This window comes from Maniola hyperantus, chromosome 5, assembly GCF_902806685.2.
Source record: "Maniola hyperantus chromosome 5, iAphHyp1.2, whole genome shotgun sequence".
NCBI classification, from domain to species: domain Eukaryota; kingdom Metazoa; phylum Arthropoda; class Insecta; order Lepidoptera; family Nymphalidae; genus Maniola; species Maniola hyperantus.
In genome coordinates this window covers 16,338,884-16,358,707 of record NC_048540.1, presented here as the reverse complement: position 1 = coordinate 16,358,707, position 19,824 = coordinate 16,338,884, and the positions used below count along the sequence as shown (strand labels likewise).

Here is a 19,824-nt window from a genome sequence, read left to right as displayed (position 1 = left end):
GACTTCGTCTTAGAATTAGGTTTTTTAAACACTCCTTGGGAACTCTTTGATTTTTCGGGATAAAAAGTAGCCTATGTCACTATCCCGGTCTTTATCACAAAAATCACGTTAATCCGTTGCACCGTTGCGACGTGATTGAAGGACAAACCAATAAACTAACAAACAAACACACTTTCACATTTATAATAAAGTTACTGAACTACTGATAGCCAAAAACCGGATATTCGAATATATCTATCTATATAAAAAACCAGAAAATTCAATTGAATTTAAAAAAAAATTCATAAAGCGGTTATTATATAATCGACGAATTTCTTATAACAAGGTTGTATTAAAACGGTCAGCCTGAGATTCAGCACCCCACAAGATACCAAGTAGGTACAGTACCCGTAGTACAAGATTTTACGTCTCACCAAACGAAACCAAATTCGAGAGTCGAAATATTTCCGCGTTACAGTAAAATGGACCTAAACAGCCTTGAATTGAAGTCAAATATTCAATGCCACTGATTTTAATTTCGCAATGTTTCCGCTTGGAGCGCTGGCTGTAGAATTGTAGACAAACTTGAGCTTTAAAACAAGGCTTTTAAGATCCAGTTTACTGTAACGCGGAAGTATTTCGACTCTCGAATTTGGTTTGGTGAGACGTAAAATCTTGTATCTTGTGTTTTTCGACATTTTGCACGATAAATCAAAAACTATTATTCACAACAATAAATAAAAATCTGTTTTAGAATGTACAGGTAAACCCCTTTCATATTATGATACCCCACTTGGTATAGTTATCTTACTTTGAAAATTATTTGTTCATGAACACATTTTTTTTGTGATGTAACCACAAATTCATCGTATCCGGATTTTTTCTTACACTAGTGCTATAAGACTACCTGCATGCCAAATTTCATGATTCTAGGTGAACGGGAAGTACCCTATAGGTTTTCTTGACAGAAACGACAGACAGACAGACAAGAAGTGATCCTGTAAGGGTTCCTTTTTCTTTTTGAGGTACGGAACTCTAAATAGATTCCGATGAATTGAGAACCTCCTTTTTTGAAGTCTGTTAATAAATGTCAAATGAGCTCGGTGGCTATCATTCAGTGTTAGACACAGTAGCGAATTAGTAGGCAGCTGGCAGAGTAAAGTTGGAAGTCGTCATGTCTGTAGAGGCGAATCAGTGTAGCGGTGCGCCGTACTTCGTCCATTGAAGGCTTGCGCGCGCGCATAGTGGGAAAAATCCCCCTCCAACTTAGTACCTTCGCTAGAGCGACAAACGGCGCGCGTCTCTACATACGTTCCGAATCCGTTCGAAAATTCGATCGAAAAACATTCCGTTCCAAACTCACCCCCCAAATTTGAAAGTGTATCCTGAAAATCCTGATAGCCTGTGCTACTGTGTTAATGTATGTGCCATTAAGATAAGTGTTTGTAAAGGTGTACGTTTTCTAAATAATGTACACATAACTACATATGTCATTGAAGCTAACGCGTAGCGACTAGCGGGTTGTAGCAAGCGAAAATGTGACTGTCAACTCGGATCATACGTGTTGTTGATAAAAAGAGAAAATGGCTCATACTGACCGAAAATAGTTGTTATGTTTAAAATGCGGGCTTTAAGGATCACAGTGGTTTGTGTCTGTGTTCTCCTATTGGTGCATGGTGGGAGGTGTGATGATGGATCTTCGGAGGTGGTGACTGAAGCGGTCGCTGCTAAGACTGAGGAGCAGGGTGAGAGGAAGGATGGGAAAGGACTTTTACCAGGTAAGATTTTATTTAGTCAAAAGACACGTTGTGAGCATCAGATTTGTGAAGATGCTTGGCTAGGTTGGATATATGAAGGTGAATTGGAATATAAACCTACTAGATGATGCCCGCGAGTTCGTCCGCGTGGATTTAAGTTTTTAAAAATTCCACGGAAACTCTTTGATTTTCCGGGATAAAAGTAGCCTATGTCCTTCCTATGGATGCAAGCTATATCTATAACAAATTTCATCAAAATCGGTTCAACGGATGGGCCGTGAAAAGCTAGCAGACAGACAGACACACTTTCGCATTTATAATATTAGTATGGATTATGTATGGGAACCCTTGCTTTGGATGGGCGTTTAATCACCAAGACGAGCCAAGCTAAAGGACGGGGCACTACGTACCTTTTCTCGAAGCGTTTCGTCGTATTTTCGTCATTTTCCAGGTCTGATTGCAGCCAAGCGCTATTAACCAACAAACAAACATGCGTTCGCATTTATAATAGGGGTAGTGATAGTTAAGACGTCTACTTCCTTTTCGGGAGGTCGGGGGTTCGACTCCGGGCACGCACCTCTAACTTTTCTGTTAGGTATGTGCGTTTTAAGCAATTAAATTGCTTTCACAGGCTTTAACGGTGAAGAAAAACATCGCAAAGAAACAGCTGTATGTCGAAGAGCTCTCCATAATGTTCTCAAAAAATACGTGAAGTTTGCCAATTCGGACTTAGCGAGCGTGGTGGACTATGGGCTATGGCCTAAAGCCTAGTCTTCTCATTCTGAGAGGAGACCCGTTCTCAATAGTGGAACGATGTGTTGAGATGTATCATATAATCAATCAATCTTTTATTTGCTTAAATGTAGGTTAACAAAGATGATTTACAATTCAGTTAAACAGTATTACTACATGATATGATACTATTGACGATACATGATACTACATGATGATGATGATGATATTGATGATGGCACAATTTCGGTGCTAGAGAGGATGACTGACGAATGTTTTAGGACGAATACTTTGTTAAGCTAACGACAGAAGAATGTGCAGTGCTCAGACAAGCCGCCAAGCGCTAACGGGCACGAAGAAATCAACATTGTAATGTTTTGTTTTTTGTGAAAAAAAAAATGATCTGATGGCTACCTACAGCTAAATCTATTCTACGCTTAATTTGCTTTTAATATTTGTTTACGTTGGTGTTCGGTATGCGCACAGTAAAATTAATCTTTTAGATCGTCATGGCAGGTAGGATGTTTTATCGAGTAGGTTGAAATATTTGAGTTTGATGAGATATTTCAAGGTACCTAATTAAATATTATGGCTGTGAGATGAGTTTTTCCGGCATATTTGCGTCGATATGAATGATACTGCGTTTTAAGCTTATTTCGTGGTTTAACGACATATTTTAGGTAGATAACGGGTACATCATGCCATTTTGTTTGCCGGACAGCTAGTGAAGTTCCAGCGAAAATAACAAGAAAGAGGGTAGTTCGCTATTGCCCTTGACAGCTCGAACTTTATCTCTCGCAGCACCGCAGATCTGTCGTTACCACGACCCGTACATTGAGGTTGAAATATCGACAAATAAAAACGCCAAATTAATCGTGGTATGTACCGGTTATCTTTGGGTTATCTACATTAAAATATTATGATACTGCGTTGTTTAAAGATTTGAAGAGATTTGTAAAGAGAGTGACTGAATGCCTGAGAGTTGCAACGCGGTCTGCATTCTAGGATGTCGACTCCAACGACAAGCATGAGCTTGATCACTACCATTTCAGCTTGCTAAAGTTTTGGGCTATGCCAGTGACCTGGTTTTCCTGTGGATCTCCTCATTTCGGATGTTCCTCAGCGAAAATCCTAACATAGCCCTCTCCACAGCTCGCTGAGCGACTTTGAATTTATAAACGAGACCGTTTGTCAGTTTCCACATTTCATCACTATACACGAGTATGTAGGAAGGGCACATTGGTTAAAGACTTCATCCATCGAAGTACCTATCATCATCATCAGCCTTTGGACGTCCACTGTTGGACATAGGCCTTCCCTAAAGAGCGCCACCACACCTAATCCTCAGCCTTCCTCATCCAGCCACTTCCCGCCAGCCTCTTTATATCGTTAGTTCAGTGCTGGAGGGCGTCCCACACTACGCTTGCTTAAACGCGGTCTCCGCTCTAGGACTTTCCGGCTCCAACGGCCATCGCCTCTACAACAGGCATGACCTGCCCACTGCCACTTCAGCTTGCTAATAGTTTGGGCTATGTCAGTGGCCTTGGTTCTCCTCTTGCTTCAGGCTATTTGATAATAAAATTATTATCAACTATTCTGAAGAAATTCAAAGAACCGATGACCGATCCCTAAATAAGTTAGATAGGTATGCTGAATGCATTATTTTAATTGTTTTGAAAGAATTTATACTTATACTTACTTAAGTCATTTAGAAAAAGATAAGAAATACAAACTTTAATGACGCTGCATTAATTACAAAGATTATGCAAAGATTTAAAAATAAACATGGATCCTTCGAGAATTAAATTCTTAATGAGGTTGTTTCTCAGAGTTTTCTGATCGGAACGTCCTTCAACGTGGAATAATTCGTATTTGTTAATTTGATTTGTAATAAATACTTAATAGACGTAGGTATTAATAGATAGATAGATTATATTATGATGCAGATGAATTGATGAATAGATATTATTATTCAGTGGCAGAAGCATAACTTGCAGTTTCTAATTCTACGCCTACAGTTGTAATTTTATTATCTTGCTTATCTGCTGGCCAAATTCGATTGTAATGATTATCAGATAGGTAGCTTGAAAGACAGCTAAAACCTTTAATAAAAAAAAAAAAAAAAACTCGAGTGTTCTGCCAAAAATCCAACGAGAAAGACTTTTTCACATTTGGCACCATACACAGCGGCTATATTATTCTTTTTAAAAATAAGATAAAAACCGGCCAAGTGCGAGTCAGACTCGCGCAATGAGGGTTCCGTACTACAGTCGTATTTTTTCGACATTTTGCAGGATAATTCAAAAACTATGATACATAAAAATAAATAAAAATCTGTTTTAGAATGCACAAGTGAAGACCTTTCATATGACACCCCACTTGATATAGTTATCTTACTTAGAAAATTGAAAATACTAATTATTACTTCATGACCACAATTTCCTTTTTTTTGTGTGATCTAACCCTAAATTCACGGTTTTCAGATTTTTCCCCGAATGTCTGCTATAAGACCTACCTACCTGCCAAATTTCATGATTCTAGGTCAACGGGAAGTACCCTGTAGGTTTCAGACAGACAGATAGACAGACAACAAAGTGATCCTATAAAGGTTCCGTTTTTCCTTTTGAGGTACGGAACCCTAAAAAAATAGCCAGTGTCACTCGGGATGATGTAAGAATTCTAACGATACCCCATACATCCAAATCTGTTCAGGGATTTAGAAGTTATGAAGGAACAAAGAAACTCACATACACGAACCCTGAAAACATTACACTCTTTTTTGGCAGTCGTGTAATTAATAACAATTAGGATGTTACAAAAACAGACTTTCACATTGATTTCTGTTATTATCTATTCCTTTAAAGAAAACTAAACTATACATATTGAAGCATAGGTATACACTAGATATACAGTATAACTAATCGTAAAAAACTAAAACAGGAATTGATGTGGAAGCATAACGTTTTAGTGGATTGTGAAAACTACGAAGCACCGACCTTAGGCGTTTGGTTACGCGTCAATTGTGTAATACCTATTCGGTTTGGTAGCTGTGTAGCGTTACCACACCTTAAACTATCCAGATAACAGAGTCCTGACAAATAGCTCTAGTCGGCGCATTTTAAACTGACTTGTCGAGTTATCTGTCTGTTTCGAGCGAAATAACTCGACGACTCAGTTTAAAATGCGTCGACTATAGGGTCTACCGCCGTAGTTTGACGGCTATAGGGTGACCATAACTACCTCTGATTGGCTGACACTTTCTCACTATAAATATAGTTATCTCTAAAATGGGTGTCACTTATGGTAGTTTAAACGCTAATAAAACTCTCACTATTTTCTAAAATGCACTGTCGCAGAGGTCGCAGCCAGAATGTCATAAATCCAGCTATTAGTTCTAAGTTTAAGTCAGTCTAACAGAATTTGTCAGGAGTCCACCTGGACATGATAAAACCTGACATGCCGTGACAAATCCTAACACTTGGTGACCCTAGCGTGTGGGAACATTAGCATTTCAAAGCGGGTAAAGTAACGCACTTGCGTATCGCGAACAATGCGTGCTATTGCCTGGGAATTAATTCTCATGTAATTTAGATCTTATTATTTAGAAATAGAGATTATATTGCAATAATGCTCACTCAGTCATCGAGTTATTCATTTGCCGTAATAATGTATTCGTAATAGTGCAAGAGACATCGAGTAAAACCTAATAAATATACAAAACACAAAAAAAAGTTTCTACCTATGTCCGTTTTAGACTTTGAAACCATCCAACCGATGTGCAAACCGGTTTCATGAGAAAGGTAATAATGCGAAAATGGTTTTAAATGAGGAGATCTGTAGGAGAACTAAAGTAACCGAAATAGCTCAACGGGTTGCGATGCTGAAGTGGCAATGGGCAGGGCACATAGTTCGAAAAACTGTTAGGCGTTGAGTCCTAGGTGTGACCTAGAATGGTTACCCCAGGTGGCCTAGCTTCCAACATCAGTGGTTACCCCTACTAAGTGGACGACATCAAACGAGTTGCAGAGTGCCGCTGAATTCAGGCGGTGTTGTCGTGTGAAAGTCCCTACAAGAGACCTATGTCCAGCAGTGGACGTCTGTTGGTTGAACTACACTTTCGTACCTCTATTTTACCCCCTTAAGGGTTGAATTTTAATTTTTTTTAGCGGATGTCTAATTGTCTACTCATAATATGTCATAATAGCTATCTGCGTGCCAAATAGCCCGATCCGTCCAGTAGTTTGAGCTGTGCGTTGATAGACCAGTCAGTCAGTCAGTCACCTTTTCTTCCAACTCTTCGGATATTCCACAACGGCCTCTGCGACTATGCTGCAAGCACGAAGCGTGCAAAATACGGGCAATACTGAATAAGGAATGTCAACTTTCTGATGCATGTTCTAGGCAAACTAGATTAACTAGACTTCACTACCAACGTATCTAGTGTTAGGTCAACTTGAATTACCTACTAGGAAGTGTGGTGTAGTGTTATATTACCAGTCAAGATGAGATAGGTCATAGATTTAACTACTATTAGATCACGGGATTTTCCAGTAACAAGTTAGCCCTTGATAAGTGACGAGGTCTAAGATAGAAGCGGGCTAACCTGAAAGGGGTATGGCAGTTTTTAATAAACCCATATCCCTTTGGTTTCTACACGGCATCGTACCGGAAAGCTACATCGCTTGGCGGCACGTCTAATGCCGGTAGGGTGGTAACTAGCCACGGCCGAAGCCTCCCACCAGACCAGATCAGAAATTTAGAAATTATAAAATTCCAAATCCCTGCCAGGAATCGAACCCGGGACCTCCCACCAATAAGAGCACAGCGCTTACCACTGCGCCAGAGAGGTCGTCAGGGAAGTAGGTACTCAAAGAAACACAATATCTACCGGCTAGCTACCAATGTGGGTAAAAGGAAACCTACATATAAGGTTTCCTCACGTTTCCTCCACAGTTTTCTCGTTCTAGAATTGTAAATGAATCAAGATAATTGCCTAGGAAATCTTAATTAGCGCGTGTGGAATTCCTCTCGTGACCCTTTGGTAACGATCTACGCATTCTAATCACTGAGCTATCGTACTATCATATCCTGTCTACTAACCGAATTATATTATAGCTAATACTAGGTGATATCCACGACATCGTCCGCGTGATTATCATCATGATCAACCCATCGCCGGCTCACTGCAGAGTACGGGTCTCAAAGTGAGAAGGGTTTGGCCATAGTCTACCACGCTGGCCATGTGCGGATTGCTAGACTTCACACACCTTTGAGAACATTATGGATAACTCTCAGGCATGCAGGTTTCCTCACGATGTTTTCCTTCACCGTTAAAGCAAGTAATATTTAATTACTTAAATACGCACATAACTGCGAAAAGTTAGAGGTGCGCGCCCGGGATCGAACCCCCGACCTCCGATTAGAAGGCGGATGTCCTAACCACTAGGCTATCACAGCTTTTTGAAAATCCCGTGAAAATTATTTGATTTTTCGCGACAAAAAGTTACTACAACTTTAGGTTACCTAGGTTATAAATTATTATCTAGATATAGGTTAGCTTACCGAAGAATTTTCTTCGAAATTACCTGAGTTTTCACACGATAACACAAAAATCTAATAAAAAAATTCAATCGATTGAACTAAGAACCTAGTTAATTTTGCAATGCAATTTGCATAAGGAAAATTTGTAACACCAAAAGAAAATCATTGCGATAAATATAGTTTTTTCTTCATGTTTCATACATTTACAATTCCATTGCTAGCACAGTCATAAGCAGTTTATATAACTTTTTTATGGTTGTATTTTGTCACTATTCGTCATATTCTGATGTGGTTTTGTGATAAGCTTGAACTTTTGCGAGGAAATGTGTCCAAGATTGATAGTGAAATTATTTTCATTGTGCCCGCGACTTCGTCCGCGTGGACTCTACAAATTTCAAACCCCTGTTTGAAATTTGTAGAGTCTAAAATCCCTTATTAGAGAATGTCTACGTCGTAATAGCTATCTGCATGCCTTTCAGCCCGATCCGTCCAGTAGTTTCAGCTGTGCGTTGATAAATCAGTCAGTCAGTCAGTCACCTTTTCCTTTTATATATTTAGAAGAATAGAGTATGCCCGCGACTTCGTTGATTTCATAAGCTAGTTCCTTTGATAAATATATAAAATAAAAATAAAAAAGCCTTTTATTTCTTCTCTTATTTTACAATATGGGATTATTAAATAAAACTTAAAATACAAGACCTTTAGTACCTTTAATACAAAAGTTTATGCCAAAAACCCGCCAAGTGCGAGTCAGGCTCGCGCAACGAGGGTTTCGTAAGTTGTATTTTTTCGAAATTTTGTACGATAATTCAAAAACTATGATGCATAAAAATAAATAAAAATCTGTTTTAGAATGAACAGGTGAAGACCTTTCATATGATACCCCACTTCATATAATTATCTTACTTCGAAAATTGAAGATACTAATAATTATTAGTTTATGACCACAATTTTTTTTTCGTGTGATGTAACCACAAATTCATGGTTTTCAGATTGTTCCCGGAATGTCAGCTGTAAGACCTACCTATTTGCCAAATTTCATGATTCTAGGTTAACGGGAAGTAAGTACCTTGTTGGTTTCTTGACAGACAGTGAGACAGACAGACAACAAAGTGATCCTATAAGGGTTCCGTTTTTCCTTTTGAGGTACAGAACTCTAAAAACTATCTTCCAACGCCTAACTTGCGCCATCTTCACGTTCCAAGTTATGAATCGTGCCTGATGTCGAATCGTAATAGAGTTTTTATAACTTTCCACGTAACGATAATGAGCGGACAATGGAAATAGCATCATGTGCCGCTCTGTACGTGACACGAAACTTTATGTTTTTTGCCTTTTTGCCGGCATTAGAATACAAGTTAAAAATGTCAAAATGTAGACTCATATAGGTATATACCTACTCCTATACTGATATTATAAAGAGGTAAAGTTTCTAAGTTTGTAGGAACTTCTCTGGAACTCTGAACCGATTTTGAAAATTCTTTCATCAGTAGAAAGTTACATTATTTCTGAATGACATAGGCTCTATTTTATTTTCAAAGAAGTCCACCCTAATCCATACTTATATTATAAATGCGAAAGTGTGTCTGTCTGTCTGCTAGCTTTTCACGGCCCAACGTATAACCGATTTTGATGAAATTTGGTAGAGAGGTAGCTTACATCCCGGGGAAGGAAATAGGCTTAATACTTTTTTCCCGGAAAATCAAAGAGTTCCCACGGGATTTATATGATATTTGGTACAAAGGTAGCTTGCGTCCCGGAAATAGACAATGGCAACTTTTTATCCTGGAAAATCAAAGATTTCCCAAGGGATTTAAAAAAAACCTAAATCCACGCGGATGAAGTCGCGGGCATCTTCCAGTTAAAGATAATTAGCTACCCGTGTGAAGCCGAGGCGGGTTGCTAGTTTTAAATACAAGGTCTATCTGAATGGAGCCACAGTCATGCCTCCAAAAGGCATAATGTACATATTATTCTCGCCTAAGTTACCCGATGCCTCGTTATATAATACAAACTAACCTTTAGATTTCTACTTTCACTCCAAGGTTATTAACTTGAATTGAGTACATTTACATTTACGGCACAATCTAAAATGGGATCTGTACCAATTTGGTTTGCTTGTATCCTAGTCTTAATTTGCACGTGTTTTTACCCGCGACTTCGTCCGCGATGTCCAAATTTCAAACCCCTATTTTTCGTCGGAGAACCAAAGTGACTGACATAGCTCAATGAATTAGCCAGCTGAAGTGGCAGTGGGCAGGCCACGTCTGTGGCAGAACCGATGGCGGCTGGGGCAGACTAGACGTGTTCTGGAGTGGAGACCGCGTATCAGCAAGCGCAGTGTGGGACGACCTCCAACCCGCTGGACTGACGACTTAAGAAGGTAGCGGGAAGTGGGTGGATGAGGAAGGCAGAGGATCGTGTGTGGCGGCGTTCTCTTGGGAAGGCCTATGTCCAGTAGTGGACGCAATTAGGGTGATTGCATGATTTTACCCTCTTAGGGTACGAGGAGCTACACGACGCTACCGACCGAGCTATCGCGGTTGCGGCTTTTTGGGCTGCCCGTATTTGAGGTGACCGTCGCGTCGACTCGAAAAGAAGAAGAAGAAGAGAAGACCCCCTTAGAGTTGAATTTTCGCTCTGTGCTACTGCTGTGCTAGATATACTTTATTCAGGAGGAAACTTACTTTTGATTTTGATAGAACTGACGCGTTGCTATTGAAAAGACGACGTGATTTACTAGTTAACGTTTTTAAAAACCTAAATGCACGCGGGCGAAGTTGCGGCCATCAGCTAAAGCTTAAGCGACTCTTGAATCTAAATATATAAAAGGAAAAGGTGACTGACTAACTGACTGACTGGCTGACTGACTGATCTATCAACGCACAGCTCAAACTACTGGACGGATCGGGCTGAAATTTGGCATGCAGATTGCTATTATTATAACGTAGGCATCCGCTAAGAAAGAATTTATGAAAATTCAACCCCTAAGGGGGTGAAATAGCGGTTTCAAATTTGTGTAGTCCACGCGGACGAAGTCGCGAGCATAAGCTAGTTATGTAAATAAGTGTGTAATATCAATCTATTTTCATTTTCACTCCATACATTAAAATATCACAAAAAGATATACATACCGTTCCGCCGGTCGAGCACCGTTTCGGCTTAAAAACCACACGTCTGTTGCGTAAATATACCTATTCTAACATATATCGCTTTACAATCGAAACTAGTCCTTATTACCATAACATAAGGGTCCTTAAATATAATATTTGTTATAAGGCTTTTCTGGGTGCCTCCACACATGTTCGGATGCATTCGATTCGATATCTTTGGTACTTTAAAGAATAATAATAATAAACTCTTTAATATTATTTAGGTACAAGAAGTTGTAAGGAAAACGCGCGGACGTGTCCTAATCGAGTCCCGCAGTGCGCGCGCTTTCATATCATCATCATCATCAACCAATAGACGTCCACTGCTGGACATAGGTCTCTTGTAGGGACTTCTACACGCCACGGTCTTGCGCCATCTGATCAGAATTGAGGAGATCCGTAGGAGAACTAGAGTAACCGACATAGCTCAACGGGTTGCGAAGCTGAAGTGGCAATGGCCAGGGCACATAGTTCGTACAACCGATAGACGTTGGGGTCCCAAGGTGCTGGAATGGCGACCTCGCACCGGAAGACGCAGCGTTGGAAGACCCCCCACTAGGTGGACGGACGACATCAAACGAGTCGCAGGGTGCCGCTGGATCCAGGCGCTTCCATATAGTTCTATAGTTTTGCGGAAAAAAACGTACAGAAATTTACCATGGTGCCCGCTTGCTCTCCAGATTATCGCTGGCGCTGGCCCGAATACGTGTGAGTGAACCCATCGTGTTTCTATTACGAGCAGCGGTTACATGAGCGTACGCTTTAGTAATTAGTAAGGTTTCGATTACGGCGCGTATTGTTTGCTAATATCCTTTATTATACACACATTATACCGTATCCCTGAGCAGAAGAGAGCGGCGCTGACCCTCAACATCTGCAGCGATTGGTTTTTTTTTTAATAGAGATAGCGAGCAAACGAGCAGGCGGGTCATCTGATGCTTGCAGCACCAGAGGAACCGCCGATGCGTTGCCAGCCCTTTAGGAATTTGTTGGTCCACCCCTTGAATAACCCCATGTTGTAATCTAAAGGGAACACCGCCGAAGGGAGTTGATTCCACAGTTTGCATGTGCGTGGAAAAAAGGATCTGGCACAACGGGTGCTCGAAGTGCTCCAGAAACCCAGGTGTTGAGGGTGGAATTGTGGATTGTTGAAGTGGTTTGTTTAATACAGGATGTAACCAGAACGAAACCAGAAACTTAGCGTTGTTGTTATACTATCTAAACCCAATCCAATATCTATGAAAATATGCCTCATTTTGTAGTTTTAGTGATTTAGTTTTTTTCAAACCCGCAATGTAAAGCTTTCAAAACTGGGCTCAATGCCCCACCTACGACGTAGCACTGACTCCGAATGTCCTACTTACGCAAAGTTCGTTGATTTGTCAGTCACATGTTGAACATTTACAAAATATTGTGGGACATTATTTATTTTATTTTTGCGATTTTTGTGGAATAATGCATGCAGGTAAGTGCGCACGCGCATCGCATGTGTCGAACATGACGCGTCAAGTTCATCGCCCACGTCGGTGAAACAATAGCGAGGCTTCAAGGCGAGGCGGCGCCGCTGAAGGCGGTGTATTGCAAGTCAAAGTACACCAAGTACATCCGAGAACATACTTTACATTTTAGTAAGGATACGGGTGATGTAGGGATTCTAATGATATCCCATCCATCCTTCCTTGATGACCTGCCTGGGGCTGTTGTCTTATTAGTGGAAGGTCCCGGGTTCGATTCCCGGCAGGGGTTTGGAATTTTATAATTTCTTTTCTGGTGTGGTCTGGTGGGAGGCTTTGGCAGTACCGGCAAAACCGTTCCGCCAAGCGATTTAGCGTTCCGGTACGATGCCGTGTAGAAACCAAAGGGGTGTGGGTTTAATAAAAACTGCCATACCCCTTCCACGTTAGCCCGCTTCCATCTTAGACTGCATCATCACTTACCACCAGGTGAGATTGCAGTTAAGGGAGTCAGTAACTTGTATCTGAATAAAAAAAAATACAAATCTGTTCAGGCATTCAGAAGTTATTCACACCCGCACGTCACCCGCGCTCGCCCTCATCGGGATAGTGCGGGGGGCTGTGCGGATCTGTGAAACGTTTTCTCCCTGATTGCCATCTCGACCGGTCGCATACGTCATGAACCCGGGAAATAACACTCTTTTTTCTGGGCAATCAAATAAATATACTTGACTATAATTCGTATACCTTCATAAAAACACGATGTGCTACTGTTACTAATCGAATAGGAATTTAATGTAAAAACAAGTATGAAAAAATCGCAATTCGCATACGTATTGCCACGCTAAGCGACAAGGTCAGTGAAATAATATTACTACGCTGAAATATGTTACGAGTCTTTCTAGATACAAACTTTAAAAAAAAACATTTTTGTTTAAAATAGGATTAAAAATGTTTCAAAATTCTTTAATTTTTTTTTAAACATGTCTAAAATATTTGTTTTAAACAATACTAACCCTGGATGTAGCGTTTCTAATAAATACTACAAATTGTCTCAATGTGTCCGGCGAGTGCTGGACATCATGATCAACCCACTGGCTAAATATTTCCGAGTCAATAAATACCTAGCAGCTCATTTATCTATAGTATAATTCAAAGCCCTGACTGACTGACTTATATATCAACGCACAGCCTAAGACATGAAATTCGGAGGGTGTGTTCTTTGTAAAGAGTAGGTAGGTATCTATTTAGAAAGGATCTTTCATCCATCATTTTCATGGAAGGTTGTATGAAAGTGATCAAAACATGAACAAATATTGCTATTTTCAACTTTCAAAGTAAGATTACTATACCAAGTTAGGGTATTATATGAAAGGGCTTTATTTGTACAGTCTAAAAACAGATTTTTTATTTATTTTTAGGCGTAATAGTTTTTGATTTATCGTGCAAAATGTCGAAAAAATACGACTGTAGTACGGAAGCCTCGCTGCGCGAGCCTGACTTGGCCGGTTTTTAAGGACTAGGATCAATCTTTGCTCCGCGCAAAACGATAAAACTTTCGTAAATGCTGTGTAAAATCTATGTTGTAAGTTGTGTAACAAAAACTTGTATACTTGTACAGCTAGATTCCGACAGCTCCTTGGTAAGTCACTTGGCAAGTTGGCAGGCAGAACTAGTTTAATTCACTTATTATGAAATGTGTAGGCATTCGGGCTACTTTTTGCGCGAATATTTCACGTCAGACTTAAATGTACATTATTTGGTGTGACAAGCTAATTTTTGCAATAAAATATATTATGCGTAAAGTTAAAATTGGTACATACCTAATGTAGGCATTTTTGCTCGCTTCCTATGCCTGTAACTCCGTCTTTAACTATATACCCAGTGATATGATTATCTCCATAATAAGTCAATGTATATGTAGGCGCGCTAGGCACGTACATCAGAAATAGGAAGGAGAATGACCGATAATTATTATTATTAATCCTCAGCCGACATCAGAACGTATCAGAACGTAGTAATTAACCACTAGGTACTTTAATCAATGATCTTTACAATTAGTTCTCAGCACTTTAAACAACCTATTGGATGAGTCGGGATTTACTTTCTTAAAATGAACCAGGCCGCATATGTGAACTAACGATATTCTTGTGTTATCAAATTACATGGACTATCCTCAATTATTATCATGGAAACTCTCACGTATAGCACAGGGAAACTATCAACGCAAGGTAACGAGGTAAACCTAACCTAACCCTACCTAGGTCGCCTCCAACCACCCCTCACAGCGACCCCTCACCTCACTCTAACCTAATCTCAACATCATCATCATCATCATCATAGCATCATCATAGCATCATCGCATCATGTGATTAGGGCACAATTGCTATTGCAACCTCTGAATCAAATCACTAGCCATTTCTTTATCTGATCATCTAAAGACAATCTACCACTGGTTCGGAATGCTACAGCCTACCGCGAGAAGAGCCAGCAAGAAACTCGCGTGGCGACTAGCTCAATCATCAATCTCAACTTCATGAACACTCTTAAAATAATCATTGCATTGACACTCACTATCTAAACCAGATCATATTATTGACTCCTCTTTACTAACTCGCAATATCACAATAGCTCTACCTTATCCACTCTATGCGCGTCTACATACCGAATGCCATAGCATCGTGCGCTACGGCGCCTCGAACACTATTCATCCAGGTATGCAATCGCCACACTATACCTACGCGAATCCCACTCAAGGGATCGCCAGCTCGTGCCCGGTTTCCTCGAAACCACCAGAATGCAAGCTATTCGATCTAATGGGAAACTCATTGTCTGATTACCCTACCTCTTGTGTAGGGTAGTGTCTACCCTACACAAGAGTCATCAATGATTCTTAACCAAACGGGTTATACGTTTCTAAAGCGGGTACTATCAAAGTTAACTGCAAATTACTATCACACTAAACTATCACTTTAAACTAATTATTATCTCAACTGCCGGTATATCTCCAATTACACTCTAAATTACTAGCGTTTGCAGAAATAACCTTAACGGATGTCATTATAATAATCTATCCACTGAGCCAACCGTTAACTCACGAATTACTCTAATATTCACCAATATAATTAATATTCCATATTCGTCTAACAACTACCCGAACATTATTAATAGTGCTTTGCAGACAAAGTCACCGGATAACATTAAAGGTTAGAATTACTTTAAGGTTACGATTTAACACAAACATGCTACATTATCACAATCACAGAATTAAATATCACGATCATTATTAATTCACGCTAAAAGCTACCTATCTCGAATTACCTAAGCTAATCTGAATTCTAATAAAAAGGCTAGAGTGAATTCTGAATCAGACAACCTACGCGTGTCTGTCAAAATCCAACTCTGCCGGCTAATCCAAGATGGCTTCTTTTCACAGAGTAAAGCTTCCTTCATGCAACGTTTCTTTTCACGGAATCTATGACAGTAAAACCTATTATAACATTGACACGCCTACATAATATATATCAATGAGTGTTATCCTACCGCTTCTGTTACTGTGATCAAATTCGTCTTCGTTCTTAATTATTGGGCTTTAAGAATCGTGATTCGTGTTACGATACGTGTGATGGCTCATTGACCTACATAAAGCATTGCAAAACAACACTTTCGCGAGTTCAACGCCCCGGCTCAGTCGCAGCTAATTATTCACATTAAACTCTATTTATTACTGAATCGATCAGAAATCATTAAGTACCTAACTAATTTTGTACGACGACCATGCGGTTTTATGCCACCTGGACCCAAGAGCTCCCAGCCACTCGTTTGATGTTGTCTGTCCATCTATAGTCCGCGACAGGTTGAGGGGGGGGGGGGGGGGGGGGGCGTCCTGCACACGCGCTCGCCCGCACTGGGTTAGCCTAGCTAGACGGAAGCTAGGTCCGTCGGTATTCGCTTGATATCGGGCCCTGTCGGCGCCCTGTGTCAGAAACATTCATCAATCATTATTACAATTATATATAATATCTGTCAACGCCTTTACTCACGTATTTAGTTGACGTTAGCCCGACTAGTTTCGAACCCATCCGGGGTCCTTTTTCAAGGGAGTCAGTTCGCGCACGGGTCGCGGTTGTGACTGCGCGAACTGACTCCTTTGAAAAAGAACCCCGGATGGGTTTGAAACTAGTTATAAAATAAAAATAAAATAAAAAAAGTTGGACTAAATACGTGAGTAAAGCCGTTGACAGATATTATATATAATCGAAATCACTCACGATAGTTTAAACATTATTACAATCTCACCGAAGCAGGAGGCCGACGATCTCTGGGTAATTATAATAGTAGGAAGTTAATCTCAACGTATGAGATTATAATACTAAGTTATATTTTAATTGATATTTATATTTTAATATTAAAGTTATATTTTAATTGTATATTTAAGTTATATTTTAATTGATTTTATTCATCAAAAAAATCATATTTAATATACATAAAATACCTACTTTATACATTCGTGTGTTACATAACAGTTCAAACAGGTATCTCGTCCGTTGCAATTCCATACCGACTGCGTTATATCTTCCTTCGAATAACCTCGAAGATAGAATCTGCATTGAAACTAAGCGAGCATATCTAACAACTCTTATTACAATTGAGTTAAAGTTCATTATCGATTGTATGCGATGCTTTGTAAAAGGTTACTTGCGCTAAGCATGTCCGTGATTACCTTCACGAGGTTCAGTTCTAAACGTTAGGTATAACTACTGATGATGTGATAGTTACGTTGACATTTTAAACTAGGATATTGTACCTGTACCCTCTAACAAATAAATCTAGAATAGCGGTGGAATAGTTATACTCTGTTTTGTCTTTCTCTGTCATCAGTAATTTGGCATTTGAAGGAAAAAGACAAAACATAGTATAACTATTCCACCGCTATTCCAGGTTTATTTGTTAGAGGGTTATATTATTTGTTAGAGGGGTAGTGTTCTGTGATATTGTTTAGAATAGAGCAAGAGTAATACATACTAGCTAATGCTTGCGACTCCGTCCGCGTGGGTTAAACAAATTTCGCACCCCTATTTTACCCCTTTAAGGGTTAAATTTTCAAATATCCTTTCTTAGCGGATGTCTACGTTATAATAGCTATCTGCATGCCAAATTTCAGCCCGATCCGTCCTGTACTTTGAGCTGTGCGTTAACAGATCAGATAGATCAGTCAGTCAGTCAGTCACCTTTTTGTTTTACATATTTCTTAAGGGGTTATTACACCTTCCACCTTGTTCCTAACTTCAAAGCAGTGTAATGTGTGTGTTTCACTGCTCTGAAGTTAGGAACAAAATCATTTAGTCGTCTAAAAGGAAGATGTAGTAGCCCCTTTAGACTAGTACACAGGCATGGATTTTCAGTTTATTAACCGACTTCAAAAAAAGGAGGAGGTTCTCAATTCGTCGGAATCTTTTTTTTTTTAATAAAGATTGTTGTTCATAGCAGTATAAGTTATCTCACCTCCATTGTGGCGAAGTAAATGCATTGTTGCGGTAACAATTAGCTGTGGGACAATGGGCCGGCATTGGGATGCCTTGACCCGAGGTACCGACGTACCGGGCAGGTACCTACTTACCCACCTTCTCATTAAACCGTCGACTTGCAAGATTTACCAAAGTTGTATAGAATTGCAATTGTGCATTGTAAGGTGTACATCTCCTGAGGATGCTCCGGTGTCGGGGCGAAACGTGCGTCGAGTGTGTTTGGGATTTGTGTGGTGCTGCGTGGTGGTGGTGCGTATTGCTTGCCTGGTGGCTGCTTCTTCCTGCATGTTTAGCAGTGGGAGGGCGGGCGGTGCATTTCGCACGCTGCATGTTGCACCATACAGATTCGACCTGTTTCAGCAGATTATAGCGAAGCAAGCTTTTGGTTCATTGTAGATTTCCCAAAGTCAAACCCATTATGAGGACCCTTGGTGCAGTTTGATGCAAAATATTATACTTGACTAGCTTATTCTCGCGACTTCACGTGAACTACACAAATTTCAAACCCTTATTTCACCCCCTTAGGGGTTGATCAAAAAATCCTTTCTTAGCGGATGCCTACGTCATAATAGCTATCTGCATGCCAAATTTCAGTCTGATCCGTCCAGTAGTTTGAGCTCTGCGTTGATAGATCAGTCAGTCATTCAGTTAGTCAGTCAGTCAGTCACCTTTTCCTTTTATATATTTAAGAAAAACGGAATAATTTTTTTCACTTCTTAGTTTTAGGACTATGCATCTATCAAAAAACTGAGCGTCAAGCATCAAACATTTCAACCCCTAAGGGGGTGAAATAAGGGGTTTGAAATTTATGTAGTCCACGCGGACGAAGTCGCGAGCATAAGCTAGTATAATATAAGGAAATAAAATAATTATATATTGACTTATCTTCTTCAGAGACCAGTGGTGACCTTAGTGACCTATGAGATAACAAAACTATGGGGAAGCCCTGTTCTACTATAGCTATCGATGTATATAGCAGAATAGGTTATGAAATGAAGCGTTATGTTTTATCGTCATGATCAATCCATCGCCGGCTCACTACAGAGTACGGGTCTCCTCTCAGAGTAAGAAAGGTTTTGACGATATTTGCTGGACAAATGCAGATTGGCAGACTTCACACACCTTTGAGTACATTATGGAGAACTCTCAGGCATGTAGCTTTGCTCACAATGTTTTCCTTCACCGTTAAATCAAGTGATATTTAATTACTTAAAACGCACATAACTCCGAAGAGTTGGAGATGTGTGCCCGGAACCGCGACCTCAGATTAGGAGGCGGACGTGCTAACCACTAGGCTTATCACAGCGTTCACATAATAAATTAGGTGTTTGCATATTACTAGCAACACACTTTTCAAATGCATCCATTGACTTATATATTACTTCGTAAGGACAGGACCATTGAATTGAACAAACAAAATGGCACCGACTCATTGGTCGTAAAATGTTTATTTAGCACAGATACAACCTCAGTGACGTCTGGATTTCAAACGGGTCGTTCATTAGTATCTAAGAGGTGGCGCTGATTTATTTGAAAAATTTGAAAAATCTTGTTCGCTTGGGCATATCTTGTCATTAACCGACTTCAAAAAAAGGAGGAGGTTCTCAATTCGTCGGAATCTTTTTTTATTTTTTTTTTTTATTTTTTTATTTTTTATTTTTTATGTATGTTCCCCGATTAC

General features: G+C 39.9%; 1 protein-coding gene across 1 annotated transcript in view; it reads left to right on the top strand.

The window, feature by feature from the left end:
- Positions 1-1,222: 1,222 nt before the first annotated feature.
- Positions 1,223-19,824, top strand: part of LOC117982200 (uncharacterized) — a 179,184-nt gene continuing 160,582 nt past the window's right edge. Inside the window, exon 1 of the mRNA XM_034968519.2 lies at positions 1,223-1,757. Coding sequence (XP_034824410.2) covers positions 1,592-1,757 — 166 coding nt within the window. The 5' untranslated portion in view covers positions 1,223-1,591. The remainder of the gene's footprint in view (positions 1,758-19,824) is intronic.